A 19790-nucleotide genomic window follows, 5' to 3' on the forward strand; every position below is an offset into this window, starting at 1 on the left:
GTTTTGGTACTTGTTTCCTATCTGGGCGCCCAGGTTTTCTACGTACGGCACCGTAATGAAATCGGATCGCATCGCATCGTACACATACACGATATTGAACGATGCGATGCGATCCGATTCAATTTCCCATAGGAAACAATGTTAAATGGCTCAATTTAGCCAAATTATCGTAGGAACAATAGTAAATGGGCCAAAAACACCCCTGAACATTGAAATGTCCCCCCAAAAGTAGTTGACGCCACCCCGCCATCAACGTGAACCCGAAGCGTGGCGAGCGCAGCGGTACGCGTCCTCCGACCTTTTCATGCCCTACTATCCACTAGGGCGTGGAGTGAGAATAGAATAGTGTGGCGAGCGCAGCGAGCCACCGAGCCCGAAGCGTGGCGAGCGCAGCGGATACCTTCACAGTTATACGCGTCCCCTCGCGGGCTTCCCAGGTGTCCATGGCGACGCGGACACCTGGGAAGCCCGCGAAGGGACGCGTTTACCTGTGAAGGTATCCGCGTCCCCTCGCGGGGCTCGCTGCGCTCGCCACGCTTCGGGCTCGGTGGCTCGCTGCGCTCGCCACACTATTCTATTCTCACTCCACGCCCTAGTGGATAGTAGGGCATGAAAAGGTCGGAGGACGCGTACCGCCGCCCCTCGCGGGCTCGCTGCGCTCGCCACGCTTCGGGTTCACGTTGATGGCGGGGTGGCGTCAACTACTTTTGGGGGGACATTCCACTGCTCTGTGGGTTTTTTGGGGGTTTCTGGCCCATTTACCATTCTTCCCTATGCTGATTTGGGTAAATTGAGCCATTTAACATTGTTTCCTATGGGAAATCGAATCGGATCGCATCGCATCGTTCAATATCGTGTATGTGTACGATGCGATGCGATCAGATTTCTCTACGGAGAATAGCATGGTGCGCAATTAACTTAGCGGGCGCCCAGATAGGAAACAAGTACCGCTGTTTTTATCCAGGTTTAATAGGTTTTGTTATTGGGATACTAGCAAGCCCCTATTGTGATCTTCCATGCAGCTTGATGACGCTTCTACTTCCAGTAGCTGCTCTTCAGAAAATTGAAAGACTGTTACGGGTTTAATGTGAATAGTTATCCAGTAGTGGTGTGGGTATAATCTGAATAGTTATCCAGTAGTGGTGTGGGTATAATATGAATAGTTATCCAGTAGTGGTGTGGGTATAATATGAATAGTTATCCAGTAGTGGTGTGGGTATAATATGAATAGTTATCCAGTAGTGGTGTGGGTATAATATGAATAGTTATCCAGTAGTGGTGTGGTTTCAATATGAGTCACACTAAACTGCAATCTACAGTAAGCATTAGTGAGAAACCCCTGTCACTTTCTGTGTCAGTACAAGCTGCAGTTTCTCATGAATATTTGTTACCCTGATTGTACAGTGCGGGAGACCATGTGGGCGCTATAAAAATAAATTAGAACTATAACAAAATAAACATTTGATAATAATGATCAAATGTAAAGGATTTTTCCCTATTAGGATGTTGACGCTTAATTAATATAGTTATGAATCATTTAAATATGTGGCTAGTATATACAAGTGATATATTTATAAACTTAAATTACATTTGTATAAGCATTAAGTTTTGATATCACGTATAATTTAATGTTATCATGTGTTTAACTCTCACAGATATGTTGGCACACACATGGTAAAAAGAACCATTGTTTAAAGGAATCCTGCATCCAATAATGTAAATCATGGGTCCTCAAACTGCGGCCCTCCAGATGTTGTGAAACTACAAATCCCAGCATGCCTTGCCACAGTTTTGCTATAAGGGAGTGTTAAAACTGTGGCAAGGCATGCTGGGATTTGTAGTTTCACAACATCTGGAGGGCCGCAGTTTGAGGACCCATGATAAATGATTGCAGATACTGTATTAGAAGTCACTTTGGACTTCTGGGATCAGGGGCATAACTAGATATTCATAGGCCCCATAGCAAAAGTTTTAAGGGCCCCCTTTGTAGTAACTGATGATGATAAATATGTGTAAAAATATTATTTAGACAGTAAAGATGGGTCCCCTTCAGCTACAGGCCCCAAAGCAGCTGCACCCCTTTCACCTATGGTAGGCACGCCCTTGTCTGCGATCTGTAATCAGATTTATAATTTGAAAGTGTTCCACCTTTAGACAATCTGAGGATACTGACTTTTTACATAAAAAAACTGCAAACATTTAGTTGAAACACTGGCCACTCTACATTACCTGTGTTTTTCACCAAATGCCTTATATTATTGTCGTTGAGCATACAGCTCTCCAGCTGCTGTGGAACTACACATCCCAGTATACCCTGCTACAATTTAGCTTGCTTGCTAAACCGCTGCTGGGATGTGTGGTTCCATAGCAGCTGGAGGGCCACATGCTGAATACTTTTGGCTTATACAGTGCATCCGGAAAGTATTCACAGCACTTCACATTTTGCTATGTTGCAGCCTTATTCCAAAATGGAATAAATTCATGTTTCGCTCAAAATTCTACACACAATACGCTATAATGACTGTGAAAAAAGTTTTTTGACGATTTTTGCAAATTTATTAAAAAACAAAAGAAATCACATGTACATAAGTATTCACAGCCTTTGCCATGAAGCTCAAAATTGAGCTCCGGTGCACCATGTTTCCATTGATCATCCTTGATGTTCCTACAGCTTAATTGGAGACCTACTCTGGTAAATTGTTGATTGAACTTAATTTGGAAACACAGTCTATAGAAGATCCCACACTTGACCATGTATGTCAGAGCACAAACCAAGCATGAAGTCAAAGGCATGTTCTGTAGACCTCTGAGACAGGATTGTCTCTAGGCACAAATCTGGGGAAGGGGGCAATATCTGCTCTTTAAAGGTACCAATGAGCACAGTGTCCTCCATCATCTGTATATAGAAATTCAGAACTACCCAGAACTCTTCCTAGAACTGTCCGGCCATCTAAACTGAGTGATCTGGGGAGAAGGGCCCTAGTTATTGAGGTGACCAAGAACCCGATGGTCACTCTGTCAGAGCTACAGCATTCCTATGTGAAGAGAGGAGAACCTTCCAGAAGGACAACCTCTGCAGCAATTAACCAACCAGGCCTGTATGGTAGAGTGGCCAGATGTAAACCACTCCTTAGTAAAGAGCACATGGCAGCCCGCCTTGAGTTTAGGACTCTCAGACCGTGAGAAATGAAATTCTCTGGTTTGATGAGACAAAGATTGAACTCTTTGGCATGAATGCCAGGTGTCGTGTTTGGAGGAAACCAGGCACCTCTCTTCAATCGGACAATATCATCCCTACAGTGAAGCATGATGGTGTCCGCATCATGCTGTGGGGATGTTTTTCAGTGGCAGGAACTGGGAGACTAGTCAGGATAGAGGGGGAAGATGAATGCAGCAATGTACAGAGACATCCTGGATGAAAACCTGCATCAGAGCGCTCAACCTCAGACTGGGGCAACAGGTCTGTTGTCCTGCTGAGAGGTGAACTAAGTACACAGCCAAGATATCAAAGAAGTGGCTTCAGGACAACTCTTTGAATGGCCTTGAGTGGCCCAGCCAGAGCTCAGACTTGAATCCGATTAAACATCTCTGGAGAGATCTGAAAATGGCTGTGCATAGACACTTCCCATCCAATCTGAGCTTGAGAGGTGCTGCAAGGAGGAATGGGTGAAACTGCCCAAAGATAGGTGTGCCAAGCTTGTGGCCTCATATATTAGAAAGACTTAAGGAAGTAATTGCTGCCAAAGGTGCATTAACAAAGTATTGACCAAAGGCTGTGAATTTTTATGTACATGTGATTTTTTTTTTATCTAAACCTTTTTTCACGTTGTCATTATGGGGTATTTTGTGTAGAATTTGAGGGGAAAAATATATTTATTGTTGTAACATAAATTGCTCGGCATTGCTCGGTTTAGTTTACATTGGTAACACTATCAACTTCTATGTTACTACATCTGTATCTGATGCACAAAGCAAAGATAAAAGAACAACACAAGGGGTCTGTAATAAATCAATAGTGGTGAGTATGCATCCTAACAATTCACTAGCAACCATTGAGGCATTCCACGTCCAAATGTTCGTCACTGGTTGTTACTAAACTGATCAGTTGCATTCTAAAGAACAAGATGTTTGGAGCACAAGAAGCCCCAGTATCTGCTGTGTATTGGGGTCTTAATCAAAACACAGAAGGGAGACATATTGAGAGCAAACATACTTGCCTACTCTTTTGTATAATGTGGAGTTTTCCCAGCTTCCTGGGAGAGTAAGTCAAGCACCTCAATCCCATTCTCTTTCCAACAGACTAAGGGGAATCCAAGATCTCTCTGCATCATCTGTTATTATAAAATTTGTCCCTGATAAAAATAAATAAAAAGGTCACACCTTAATGTGTATCAGCTATGTGTGCTGGGGGGTTCTATTGATTCCAATATAAATTTACAGGGAAAATGCGATAGAACGAAAAAAATAAAATTTGTATTGACAAAGTGTGATGAAATGTCATGCAAATGACACCACAGTGTTTACCAATGTTATAAGAATATTTACCTCGGGGCAAAAACTTTTTGGAAATAATGGATTGTTTCTTAGAAATGCTAAATAAATTGATTATGCTGCAGTTTATCCTATGTATCATGTCATGCAAATCACATTACTACTTTACTGCAAAAAGAAAATAGAAATAATTGGCTATGTGACAATCTACTGTATTCTGATACTTTGCTGTTGAGCTCAAATGAAAATAGTACATGAAACAAAATACTAAAACTCAATTAGATTTTTGATTGAGAAAAATACTGCCTATAGTCATCAACCATTTAAAATAGTTTTTGCAAAGAAACATGATGCATGAAATTAAGGCAGCCTGAAGGTCAATAAACCCTTATGGAAAGGAGCATGCTGTGCTGCGTAATTAAATATACATGATGTGTTAACACAATAATAACCCTGATTCTTTGTTACTTAATTAGATGTAATGCTTTAAATGCTAACACTTGTGTGAGTACTTTGAAATGAGAGACTAGTGCAGCTGAACTCAGATCAGATATCTCATGCCTAAACCAACTTTCAGGAGATAATGAAAAGTGGATTTTTAGCTTCTGAGAAACAGAATGGGATGGTTTATATAATGCAGTTACTGATATAATGCCTTTATACCTGAGTTTCCTCATACTGGAGAAGTTGGCTTATCCTCAAGAATCACTGTAAATTGACCCGATCTAGCTGTACTCCAGCAGTGCCTTATTGCCATTATAAAGTGTGACATCTATTTAAAACTATAAAAATAACTGGTTATCTCTAGCCTTTCATGTATGAAGTAGACTTTAGAGGTAAATATACAGTTGCAATCATTATTTGCTTAGAGAGGGGTTGAATGCACGTATGCAACCTGAAACTAGTCCACAACTGAAATCCTCAATGCTCATTACAAGATCATCTTGGTTAGTTATTAGTCTAAAGCAGCCCATACACGGTCTGTTTAACGGATCCGTTTGGGACTTAAATAGTACACATCGGATCGGATTGCATCCCTAGTGCATGCAGTGTGCATGCACTGCGATCCGATGTGTACCTAGTACAAAAAGTATGTGCAGCACATACTTTTTGTACCGTACTATGTGATGCGCGGGAGCGCGCATCGCATAGTACAGAACGGAGCCCTACACAACGGACCGTGTATGGGCTCCATAATGAGTTTCTAATGATTGTGTAAACCAATGATTTCATCAATTTAGAATTAAACCTCCATTAGAACCTCCAAGCTGCATCATTGGGCACAGAACCTGTTACAGATAAAGGCCAGGACAAGAAGACCATAGGGGTTTTATTAAAATTCCTGGTGTTGTCAGAAGTTTCTACTGCCTTTGATAGGTTACATTGTGGATATAGTACAGGATACACATAACTTTCTAATCATTCCCTTACAGCAATTTGCATTTTTTCTTTAATATCACTTATTTTATCTTTTGTTTCCCCTAACTGCTGCATGTGACAAGGGATAATGTGGAAATGTGATAGAAATACAGCAGCAGATATGTCTCTTACTATCAACAGTTGAGTTGTGGAAATATCCATCTATGTGTAAATAGTATACCATACTGTGTAATGTTTGGGGTGAGATCAATACACTAGGATAGGAGAAAGATGCCATTGAAGTGTGGGTCTACCTAACCTAATTCACTGGAGCACTACAATTATATAACATACAGGGGAAGAAGTCGGGGATCTGTTCACATTTAATAGATCCTATGTAGGTCTGCCAGTGCTATACAGTTGCTCTCTTTTAACAAAGCTCTAGTCATCAAACGGCCTTTAAGACTAGTTTTCCTAGAAGCTACAGAGCAATGTACTGATATCCTATGCTTGCCAGTGCTCTGCACTGGCACTGATAAAGTGGACTGTGCTTTATGAGAAGGCTTTTTGGAAGAAAGGAGCTTTGCAGAGTTTGGCTTGGTCTTCGTCCCACCTCTCCTCTTTCTGAAGTGTACAGGCGATACATGCATTGGACCATTCACCACTGCTTCCAAACATTCATCTTTTAACTCCCGAGGGCAGCATAAGCTTTCCTTTATGGGCATCAAGATATTCACATATCCCAAGCCTTTATTTCTAGAAATACTTTCATCCCACTCCCTCTCTTCACAAGCTGGTGTGCTTTCTACTGCCTCCTTTCTCACAGATTCTTTGTTTCCGTTGGCTCTCTTTGGTGAGCTAGCTCTGGATACTTGGGAGCACGGCAAGCATTTGGCACTATATGGTTTGCCACCTCCTCCATGCAACGGGTCTAAGTAGTCTTGTTTCTCTAAAACCTGCACTTCTGGACCAAGGTTCAAGCTAGTTCTATCTGTGAAAGATTCTTGACCATCATAACCTCCTAAGTCAGCTGGTGCTGAGCACTGATGAAGTGGCCATGACCCTTTGCACTCTCCTTGGTTCTCTTTGTCGTCTCCGTTATCCTCCTGTCCCTTATCGAAAGAGTTTTCTGTTTGGTTGTTCTCCTGGCTTGTGCTGTTTCCTGCATTGAAGTCCCTGAGAAACACCACAATGACTGTGATGTTGTCACTGGAGCCAGCATCGCGAGCTGATGCCACCAGCTTATGGGCAACCATGCTGCTGTCTCCGTTGTTCTCCTTCAGATGGTCCGACACAACTTTCACTGCTTCATCTGGGTTCATCGTGTCATAAAAACCATCACAAGCCAGAATGAGATAATCTTCAGAACCATCAAGGACAATAGAATCGGAGTCTGCATCGCCGCAGATATATGGCTTGTGCTCAGCATCCCCTATATGACAAAGAAGACAAAATGTGATGCTTTTAACATGATTTAATGTCTGCACAAAAAAAGTTTTTATATGCACCAGGGGAGATTTTAAAGAGGTTCATGCAGGGTTGACAAATCCGTACCCGTTTTCAAAAAATGTAAAAAAAATAAAAAAAATCATTGTTTCATTGTTATTAAATTGTTACCAAAACATTCTAAATAGCAAAAAGCTGTATTGTACACACCTGTTTATGCATCAAAATCTGCAAGTAAAAAGAATGATGCAGTTTGTATCTGGTCTTTTCTGTCTTGGCTTAAATGTAAACAAAGTGAATGAACCCTAAGGTAGCCCTACCAGACATAATGAAAAACAAGAAAACTACTTTTTTATATATGTTTGTATTTGAAGGTTGTCATATACTAAAAAAAGGTTTGACTGATCCAAACAGTAGAATAACCATATCCAGCAATGGAATGGCTTATTCTATCTAGGACCCCTTTAATTATTTGTCTCCAGGAAAAGCAAATCCCTGTCTAACATCCTGGTTTAAAGTTACTGTGGGCTTAACTGCTAGGCCACAATGGATAGTGTACTATAGACCGGTCAGATCACTGACACAGTGAGCTCAGCTGCATCATGTGTGAACAGCTTTACGAGCATCTTCAAGCGTTGTTTTAATTACCACTTTCCGATCAGGCAGTTTAACGCCAATGCAGCTTGGTGACATACTGTAGTGTTCCTGTAGCCCCATGCTCATCTGTAAAGCACTCAACATACAGTAAAATAGTTATTTGACTAGATTACTGTACTGTATTTCATTGGAGACCTCACGCATGTGCAATGGTTAATTTTAAAAGCGAGATCCGACGAATGAACATAAGCATTACACTCACCGGCAACACCATATGCCACACTAGTCAAGTTGCTCCAGGCTTCGCCACACTGTGACATGCTGCAGTGCACCTCAATTTGTCGATCCAACCGCCATAGGTAGGATGGCTATATCTGTAGCTTACATATCCATCACACCTTATACAACTTGACATATGAGACTGACCTCATTTGGTGTTAGAAAACTGTAGATATATAAATTAATCTGAAAATATTATATAAAATCTCGTCTAATAACGTTACCACACCAGTACTGTAATTCACATTATCCAAAGGAAATGTGATTAAAGATCCAGATAAAGAGTTCATAATACAGACTTTGGCCCTTATTCAGATGAAATTTGTTCTCAAAATGGGCAAAACCATGTGCACTCTAGGTGGGGCAGATATAATAGGTGCATAGAGAGTTAAATTTGGGTGGAGTGTGTTGAAACTGATCTAAATTGCCATTTAAATATAACACCGCCAGTATTTACCCTGCACAGAAACAAAACTCACACAAAACTCTCTCTATACCTGTTACATCTGCCCCACCTGCAGTGCACATAGTTTTGCCCATTTTTAGAACAAATTCGTACTGCGATCAGATCTGAATAAGGGCCTTAATGCCTACCTATATGTACAGCTTTGTAACAACGCCTCTCCTACCTGACCCCACCCCCCTTCCCTTCTCCCTTCATATCCTCTCTGTCTTCGTTGAATGGAGATATGTTATGTTTACATATATGCCTATTACACCAACTATGTACTTTATACCAAAATATATAAATAGGTGGGTTTCATATCTCTCTTCTCTATATATCCTGGACACACTAGAACATCTATAAAAGGTGTCCCATCTGACCTATATAAGTTTACATTAGTCCTCCCATTGTATTTGTTACTGATAAGGGCATGGTCCTACATATGATAGTATAGGATCTGTGTCCTTATGAATATAATTCCCTACTTTAATTGTTATCTATCGGTGATGAATTAGTCATGGAGCCGGAAGCCTGAGAGGCAACGGAGCTCCATCTATGGTGTCTGAGGCAGCAGAGCGCGGTGATGGCGGACGGGAGAGACAGCCAGCATGGGAAACCACAGGTGAGTGACGCAAGGGGCTAATGAGGCGGGGGGCGGGTTTTCCCTGTATAGTGTTTGGTATTTATTTGGTCACATTACACTGTGTGAGTTGTTCCCTGAGGACGGGCTCTGCCCAAACATGTTAGAGTCACAATAAAACTTTTTTTGCTTCACTGAAATTCCGAGAGTGCCGCCTACATCCAAAGCAACCTCTACAAGGACCCACCAAGTCCATTAGGAGGGCACCGGGTCATAGAGAAAGTGACATCAGCAGGAGTTCCGGGCATCTGGAACTAATATATATATATATATATATATATATATATATATATATATATATATTATGCAGTAGAGGTCACTCGCAAGATTTTCTAGCTGCACGGCGGTAGACTGCCAATAATGATCACAACTGACACAAGTAGTAGTGAGTCAACGTTTCGGGCTGGTCGCCCTTTATCAAGACATGTCTTGATAAAGGGCGACCAGCCCGAAACGTTGACTCACTACTACTTGTGTCAGTTGTGATCATTATTGCCAGTCTGCCGCCGTGCAGCTAGAAAATCTTGCGAGTGACCTCTACTGCATATTACCTACATTTCCTGCCGCCGTGCAAGGACAGAGGGACACCCAAGTCTGTGACTGTTTGGATTGATATATATAGTGGTACTAGCACTGGTGAATCCCCACTTTTTGGATATAAATGTTCTTGCACTGTCCTGTTGTCAGGTCTCAAATACACTTCCCTTCTTTCTTTGGGGTGGCAGCACCTCTCCTATGGGTTCTTGTTCCCGGGAACCCTGTGTATGGAAGGTCTGAAAAAAAGGGTGAGATGGGCGCCTCTAGTGTAGAATTTTAGTAATCAATTTGTCTCCCTTCACCACATGAAGACAGACCAACACCCCAATTTTAAAGGTGTACCGTATGAAGTGGTATTCAACCACTGCATAGTGAGCATCTTCCAAATATAGTTCCAAAGGCTAATCAGCAAACTTTAAGGAATTCCAAAGCCTCCCTCCTTGGTCTTCTCCACAATGTGAATTACTGATTCGAAAAGTTGCCCACCAGTGCAAGTCTTTCAAAACTTAGTTTCCAGAGATCTTGACGAATTACTAAAATCTTCTGAAGACACCTCACCGTGGTATGGGATGGGAACCCAATAAACCTTAAAAGCTGGCTGGCATATATATATATATATATATATATATATATATATATATATATATATATATATATATATATATATATATATATAGTAATGTACACCAGCAAAAGACTATCTTTAACTATTACAACTAATAGCGATATGCTTTGCGCATAAAAAAGTTTTTTTTTTTTTATATACAGTATATTTCCACTGCTTTACATCACAGCACGGTCGAACCAGCTGGCTTCATGTGCTATGTACAGTTGATTTCACTTAAGATCCCATTTTGAAATCCAGGTAAATCTGGACCTGCACATCTCTTACTATAATTGTGTGCAATAGTCTAAGGAGGCCTACAGCTTTTATGTTGTTTTTTATGTTGTGTTGATTGTTTTGTGTCTATTTATAACTTATTTTTATTTTTTATTATTTAATATCCTTTATTAATTAACTATAGTCCATGCGCAGTTCTGATTTTCCTTTGTATACCAGTATATTCAGTATCCAGAAATTGGTAAATATAGGTGAGCCCATGGCGATGCCAACTATGGACAATAGCATCTTCACCAGCTAGGAAAGCGGGATTAGTAAACAGAAGTCAGAACAAGGCTGTAAAGAAATGCCTTGTCTCTTCCTCAATATTTGCCAAGCTAGACACGGGGTATAAATTAACGGATTATCCCACAGATCAGAAGGTAAGGTAGTACGTGTCGTGTGTAATAAAATTGATAACTCAGTTTGCAACGTGAAAGAGCGTTCCAAATTTACATATACATCCGTATTCCCTATCCAATCTAAAGCATATCTATAATTTGCTGCTAAAGTGTAATCCTCCGCACAAGGTAGATTTATCCCGCCCAAAGAAATAGGCTGCTGCAATTTAAATAGTGAGATTCTCGGGCGTTTACTTGCTCATATGAATTTAGAGAGCAGCATTTAATATGAGAATATCACGCTTTGTCAGTACACATGGTAACATTTGAAGTGGGTAAAATAGACGTGGGAACAAAACCATTTTATATAAGTGGCATCGTCCCATGATGTACAAATTTTAATATTTTATTCAAACAGTGGAATTAAAAAAATGTATCACTCCTGAGCAGGATCCAATCCATAGCATGCTAGGTCATTAGAGCTACTGTCTTTCCGGGCCTGATATTTCACTCGCACCTGATGCAGGAACCTGGTCGTTTTTTTAAATTAGGCAGCCAGTAAATGCCGATGGCACTCAGGGCTTCGCTCGGGGTTTGTCACAATGTATGCAATAGTATTTCATTAAAAACACGTATTTTAATGTAAATGCTGTTTAAGTCTAGTAGTAGTCTTGGCCTGCCACCATTTTGTAAATATGTTATGCAGTTGCTTATTCAGCCCCATGGACTCCGTGGGGAAATGTATGCTGAGTTAACTCATCCTCTAAGTTTGACATTCATTTTTCCACCGAGTCCAGACCCTGGGGCTGAATGAACGACTATGTAGCATACTATATTACAAAATGTTGGTGGGCCAAGACTATTGGCCACAAGGGAACCTACCCTTTTGGAGCTAAGCACGGCATACACAAGTAAATTGGAAGCAAAGTTAGCCGCTCAATGGCAATGGTGCTTCACATAGCTATGTGGCACTGTACTGTAGTTTACTTTAGTGGAGCAATCACCACCCAGGTATGAAGTAGTGTAATTACTGTACATACTTTCACCATAGTACGCCTTAGTGTGCCATAATGGAGCATTTCTCATGGTGGGACAATGAAGCCACAATAGCAGTCTAACAGGATAGGTGAGTGTGGCTACATCTGTATAGCATCTAGTTCCCAAACCAAGATAATGTAGGGACCCTATTTTTACTTGACAACTGTAAAAGAAACAATACTGAGGCATCTAGAATATACAGTAATATGGCATGATAGGTGGAAGGGAAAATTAAGATTTAAGAATTATATTTAAGTTCTGGTTGGCTAGGGCAGTACTGGTATGGATCATTAGGTCACCACAATGTTGGTCGACATGGGTTAGGTCAACAGGGTCATTAGGTCGACATGGGTTAGAATGACAGTCAAAGGGCGGTATTCAATGAGGCTGATTCGCCAGGTTTTTATGGCGATTTTGTGCTGTAAGGCGAATTTCTGACTAAAACGGTGAATCACCCTATTCAATGACCAGATGGCGAATACATTTCAAGGTTTTTTTCGTCATGATTCACCGAGTAGCAATCGCTATCTTTTTATGGTGAAGTGGAATGTGAACTTTTAAAATAAAGTGTTTTGTTTTTTACAATTGGTGTCAAAAAATCTGGAATTTTATTCTGAGGAGGGGCATGCTATTTTCATTCATGTGCTGTAAGCACATGAATATATATTTAATTTAAAAAATATATATATATATTTTTTTGGTACTTGTTTCCTAGCACGGCCACACCGATTAAGATCGGGGTGGTCGTGCTGAAAAAAATCGGGTCGATCGCATCGCATGCGATTTGGTCGCATGCGATGCGATCGACGCGACCGACTGATTTTTGACCCGATTTTTTCATTAAATCCAATGTAAATTGGGTCCCGCTGCGCTCGCCACGCTTCGGGTTGGCGTCTATCGTGGGGCGACGACGGGGACATTTATAATGTCAAATGGGTCATATTGACCCATTTCACATTTTTTTACATTTTTACACCATTTCAATGTTAAATTTTTTTTTTAACATTGAATCCTATGTAAAAATCGGGTGCATCGCGTCGCATCGCGTCGGGACCAATGTTAATGGTCCCGACCGACGCGATGCCCCCGATATTTTACCGTTCACGACAAGATTTCAATGTTAAAATTTTTTTTAACATTGAAGTCAATGCAAATATCGGGGGCATCGCGTCGGTACCAATGTTAATGGTCCCGACCGACGCGATGCCCCCGATTTTTGTTTCCTAGCCGGCAAAATGGACCTGATTTCAAAAGAAATCGGGTCCATCGGGGTAATCGTGTCCCTTAATTAAGGGACACGATTACTTACGATTGTGGCCGTGCTAGGAAACAAGTACCATTTTTTTTTTTACACAGAGCAGCCAGCAGGGGGCCGGAGCCGAGCCGCTCATTAGATATTCATATATTCACTTCACCCGATCATTACATATTCATGATCGGGTGTAGTGAATATACGCGGTCGCCTGCTGGCACCCCCGGGGGGCAGCCTGTGCTGCCTGGCACCCGGGGAGCCCACCTCCCCCCCACAAACGTTCTGGGGCAGGCAGGGAGACTTCCATCTCCCTGCCTGCCACCGTCCTCAGGCTCCCTGCGGCGTTTGGCGCAGGAGCTCAAATTCGCCGGTCAGGGGCAGCGAGCCCCTGACTCGTTGAATACCAGAGCCGGCGAGGTTCCGGAACGCAGCGAGCAGTGGCGAATGTGCAGCGAATCCTAAACAGGATTCGCTGCACGTCGCCGGTATTCACATTGAATACCGCCCAAAAGGTCAACATGGGGATTTTCAAATTTTTTTCTCCTGAAAACAAATGGTCAACAGGTTCATTAGGTCGACATGGAGTTTTTTGCGCAAAAAACAGGCGGTACAGTATATCATGCCCTACCATCCACTAGGGCGTGGTGGGAGAATAAAATAGTGTGCCGAGCGTAACGAGGCAGCCTGCCTGAAGCATGGTGAGCAGACGTGGTGCTATGTTTTGGTGCCCATGTCGACACGACATGTGCCAACAGGCTGAATTTCATGCCCTACCATCCATACCATCCACTAGGGCGTGGTGGGAGAATAAAATAGTGTGCCCGAAGCATGGCCGACAATAGGTTGTTCATATGTTGTTGTGTTGAAATTCCGGTTTAAAAAAAAATGTCGACCTTCCTGCATGTCGACCTTTACTGTTGTCGACCTAATGCTTGTCTTTCTTAATGCTGGTGACCTAATGATCCATACCTGGGGGGGTGGGGGGGGGGGGTGTAAGAGCTGTCACTGTGTATCGATCTACTGTACAGTATATTTACTAAGCTTTGACTTAGATGAAAACTTGAAGACAGCTATGCGGGAATAAAAATTAAATAAACAAAAATCAGACATTTAATGTGCTAAAGAAATTACCAATCTAATTAAAATTAGACTTCATGTGGAAGACGTGTCTTCTATTGAACCCTGCAGCTTAAGATGTTATTCAAAATGCAAAACAAATAACTGATTGTGGAAATTAGGCTTCCAAATTAAAAGATATTTTAGTTATTCGCTTGATTTAGCTGCACTTAAATTACTGACATGGCAGAGAAAAGCTTTTGACTGTATGAATGTGAGCTGCAACATTATACTGTATGTTGTTTCCTCATTAAATAAATATATATATATATATATATATATATATATATATATATATATATATATATATATACACACACATGATACAATGGACAAAGACACATATTCAATTCAGCCAGAGCACGCTATCTTTGTATGTAATTATTTTTGAATATGTAATTATTTGGAATATATTTTGAATATTATTTGGAATATATATATAGAGATATAGAGGTCTTGTGGCCCGGCACTCTCTGTTTGGGGACAGCCCCCCATTGCCCTTCCCGGTAAGGCAGGTATAGAAGAGAAAAGGCTGGCACTCCGAGGATTCGGTAAAAAAGCGTATTATATTAGCCTGTGAAACAAACCAACGTTTCAGGGCTCCTTTGTCAAGGTGTAGGTGAGAACATTTATATAATGTCCCAAAAATCCGTCACTCAAAAATAATTACATACAGTACAAAGATAGCGTGCTCTGGCTGAATTGAATATGTGTGTTTGTCCATTGCATCAGAGACGCCAGTCACAGTTTATTTCATAAAGATTCAAGCATTTTTACTTCATTAATACTTGTATATATACCATGGTTGCAGACTTTCTGGCGACAAAGGTGGAGGTAGCGGTCCTGCTGTTGTGTTGTTGCCCTCCTATGGCCTCCTACATGTCTCCTGATGTACTGGCCTGTCTCTTCTTAGTGCCTCCATGTTCTGGACACTACGCTGACAGACACAGCAAACCTTCTTGCCACATTTCGCATTGATGTACCATCCTGGATGAGCTGCACTAACTGATCCACTTGAGTGGGTTGTAGACTCCGTCTCATGCTGCCACTAGAGCAGAGGTTCCCAAACTGTGTGCCGTGGCTCCCTGGGGTGCCTCGGGACACATGCAGGGGTGCCTTGGGTTGGGGGTCCAGGACTAACTCAAATTATTAATGGTTAGTTATTTATGAGCAAAACCAGTGCTGGTGCCTGCCAATCATAAAATGTGTACAAACAGAAGCAAATCCTGCCCTTTACCACATAAATCACCCTAAGAATCGAATATATACCCAATCTAATTAAATTTAGTTTGGCCTAGGGGTGCCGTGAAAAAAGTTCTGAAACTCTAGGGTGCCCTGATTCAAAAAAGATTGTGAACCCCTGCACTAGAGTGAAAGCACCGCCAGCTTTCAAAAGTGACCAAAACATCAGCCAGAAAGCATAGGAGCTGAGAAGTGGTCTGTGGTCACCACCTGCAGAACAACTCCTTTATTGGGGTGTATTGCTAATTGCCTATAATTTCCACCTGTTGTCTATTCCATTTGCACAACAGCATGCAAAATTGATTGTCAATCAGTGTTGCTTCCTAAGTGGACAGTTTGATTTCACAGAAGTGTGATTGACTTGGAGTTACATTGTGTTGTTTAAGTGTTCCCTTTATTTTTTTGAGCAGTGTATATCTAGAGTATGTGATTCAAGACGGCACTCAAATCAACATAATATTCTAATGGTGCAAACAAAGCATAAGTACTTCCGTCCATTGGTGAGGGAATAACTTGAAGCAGCACTCAGAAACTGGAAGAAATAGTAGTTGTATTAGAAGCAGGACATATTGAAATATACAATCTTTACAGTGGGATCAGCCGCTGTAAAGCATGTATATTTCAATATGTCCTGCTTCTAATACAACTACTATTTCTTCCAACTTGTGCTGCTGCCTTCATTGTGAGACTCCGGAGGGGTAAGTATTAAAAAAATGAATGTGATGTGGGCACCCCTGGAACTCAGGGGCCCATGTACACTGCACACATTGCACCCATTAAAAAAATCTGCCACTGCTTGAGATCTGAACTAAATTTAACAAACATTTTTATTCAGATTTCCTTGTTCTCCTTTCTGCTACTTTTTTTTTAAATCTTTTTATTGATATATTTTCATATATAACCAGCATACGAACAAGTCAGTATACATTAATGTTCAATCCGACATACTGTAACTGGTTTAAGAAACAGTCACTTCTGGTACATCTTGGATACAATCAATAAACAATGTGAAGTCAACTAGTATTTCCCGAGCACACCAAATATCTATAGGAGATTACAAAGGTAAATGAATATTGAGTTGTATACTATCATGCACATCTAATATCACATAGGGGGCAGGAGAGTGTGGGGAGGAAAGGAGGGGGGCGGGGGATGTGTAGTAAGATCCAAGGATATAACCTAACCAGTCAGTTTTGTTACTTCTGCTCTAGGGGAGTGTCTAAGTTAGATATGACATGCATTTTGGTGGTGTCGTCTAATGCAGTGGTTCCCAACCTTTTTTGTCTCCCGTACCCCTTGATTAGGCTTTTCATTTATGAGTACCCCCTCGTGAAATTTTCAGGGGCGTGGCCTAAAAAGGGTTGTGGCTTAACAGGGGCAAGTCATACTGGCAATGACGAGAAAAAAAAAAGTGCAACCACTTGACCACTATATAAGCTCAGCACATTCTGCGGAGGGCATATAAAATAACAGAACCTTGTCAAATCTCTATTACTGAAGCAACAGACATTCCAACGGATCACGTTAGCCTTCCAATAGTGCCAGATACACATATGCCCCCAAAAAAGTGCCAGATACACATATGCTCCAATGGTGCCAGGTATGCCCGCACAGTGCCAGAAACGGGAATGCCACCACGGTGCCAGGTATGACCCCATGGTACTGGGTATGTGCCCACAGTGCCAACAATGCCCCTACAGTGCCAGCAACAAGTATACCCCCATAGTGCCAGCAACAAGTATGCCCCACAGTGCCAGCAACAAGTATGACCCACAGTGCCAGCAATGCCCCACAGTGCCAGCAATGCCCCACAGTGCCAGCAATGCCCCACAATGCCAGTAACAAGTATGCCCCCACAGTGCCAACAATGCCCCACAGTGCCAGCAATGCCCCACAATGCCAGTAACAAGTATGCCCCCACATTGCCAACAATGCCCCACAGTGCCATCAATGCCCCACAGTGCCATCAATGCCCCACAATGCCAGTAACAAGTATTTCCCCACAGTGCCAACAATGCCCCACAGTGCCAGTAATGCCCCACAATGCCAGTAACAAGTATGCCCCCACAGTGCCAACAATGCCCCACAATGCCAGTAACAAGTATGCCCCCACAGTGCCAGCAATGCCCCACAGTGCCAGTAACAAGTATGCCCCACACCTGAGAAAAGACAAAATCCCTCATCCCTACCCCCTCTCCCCTCGGCCACAGCAGAAGCACATAGTCAGCAAAATTTGTTACTTACATAAATGTAGGCTGAGCTGGCTCCAGGCTACCAAGCAGCGTGTGGAGTGGGTCTGCTGGCTGTCCTGCGCATAACCGCGCGGGTACCTCCCTCCTCTGTCCCCTGCTTGGCTAGTCTGGATCAGAGGAAGGGGGAGGCACTACCCGGCAGTCACCACTCGCATGTCGCACACACAGTGCGACATACAAATAGCTCCGCCTCCACGCCGGGTTCACTCTGCTATGAGTGGTCTCCCCACTCCGCTCCTTCATTTCAGCCGCGCAGACCAGTCCCCGCCCTGTGCGCCGCTCGGCGCTCACAGACAGTCACAGCCGCCTGTCAGTCTACATATCAATGTGACAGGCGGCTGTGACTGAGCGCCGAGCGGGGCACATAATAAAACACAGTCTCCCTGCACAGCCGCCATTACAGGCCGGGCCGCGGCGTACCCCCCCAGCGTGTGGACGCGTACCCCCAGGGGTACGCGTACCACAGGTTGGGAACCGCTGGTCTAATGTATCAATGTATAATGACCATATTAAATACATTTTTGTGCACCATTTTGTAAGTCTAATCTTGTGTATTGTAGAGGATTTGCAGAAGTTTTTAACAGTCGACAGGTTTGGAGCTTCTTTCTTCATCCAGAAAATGAAGATGCATTTTCTTGCCACTGTTATCGTAGTTAGCAGTAGGGGGAAGTGCTTTTTGTTGAAATTGGGCATTGAGTCCCATGCAGGCTGAAGGATCCATAGTCCCTTTAGGTGTCCATATAACAATGCTATTTTAGCACAAAAAGTAGTGGGTAATTGGTACATGTATGGGGACCTTTTCACAGAAAACATCTCTCCTCTCTGCTACTTAATGGGTTATACAACGAGCACAGACATCTTTTTTCTATCCATTAAACGGATAGCTGACCATTCTCTAATCAGATAAATGACTCCCTTATTGGAATATCACTTATACCGTGTTCACACTGCGAGTGTGAACTACACGGCAAGCCGGGAGTGGCTAGGCAAATTCCCGGGTGAAGCAGTTCTACCCAGTAATTTGCCTTTTAACACTGGTATTTTAGCAGTGTGAATCTGTCAACCCGTGTCTACATACCCAGATCTTAAACACTGGTAAAAAGAAGGGTTTTGGCTGTGTATGAGATCCGGGAATGCAGACCCTGTTGACCTGTTCACACTGCTAAAAAACCCTGTGTTAAAAGGCAAATTACCGGGTTGAACTTCTAGAGCCGGGAATTTGCCTGCAGTGAGAACGGAGTATAAAATTCACTTTTTACATTCCTATCTAGGGTTCAATCCAATTCTGTGCAATGTAGGTGGATGTGCTGCATAATAGGGCTCTGAACCCTTTGTGCAAACTGGGTAGATTTCAGCCCTAGAAGTGTGCAAATTCAGGTGATGTTGCCTGCGGCATTAATAGGGTTGACCTTCTAGTGTTTTTACCTGACAACCTAGGTAGTTAAAGTGATGAAAAGAGGGAATGTTTTAATCAAGACATTCTGACAGTGGAGCATCGCTACTAAGGACGTTGGAATTATGGGGTTGATTTTCTCTGCAACGCAACTGCAGATATGAGGATGTGAAGCTGCTGTGCAAAAAAGAAAAGACACACCCACCAAAGCTAACACAACTCATCCACAATTTCATAAACATTTGCAACCTATATTGAAGAACAGGGAACATGGGGCTTAACTTTAGACCAATGGATACGCATGCTGGCCAGTCTTCATTCAGAATAAGATTCGCTATGACGATTGAGGAGGGACATTCATAAGCCTCTCTTAATGGCTCAGGTCCCTGCAATGCCACCTAGACAAGCCCAGCCCTGTATAATCTGTAACCACTGTGCCACAGAGGCAGATTTAGACCTAATGGATCCCTAGGCAAGATACC

General features: G+C 42.3%; 1 protein-coding gene across 1 annotated transcript in view; it reads right to left on the reverse strand.

Annotated features, from left to right (window-relative positions):
- Positions 1-751: 751 nt before the first annotated feature.
- The window catches only part of PPM1E (protein phosphatase, Mg2+/Mn2+ dependent 1E), a 273332-nt gene continuing 254293 nt past the window's right edge, over positions 752-19790 (reverse strand). The window contains exon 7 of the mRNA XM_083173966.1: positions 752-7282. Coding sequence (XP_083030092.1) covers positions 6234-7282 — 1049 coding nt within the window. The 3' untranslated portion in view covers positions 752-6233. The remainder of the gene's footprint in view (positions 7283-19790) is intronic.

This window comes from Crinia signifera, chromosome 2 (assembly GCF_055691185.1).
Source record: "Crinia signifera chromosome 2, ASM5569118v1, whole genome shotgun sequence".
Classification (NCBI taxonomy): Eukaryota; Metazoa; Chordata; class Amphibia; order Anura; family Myobatrachidae; genus Crinia; species Crinia signifera.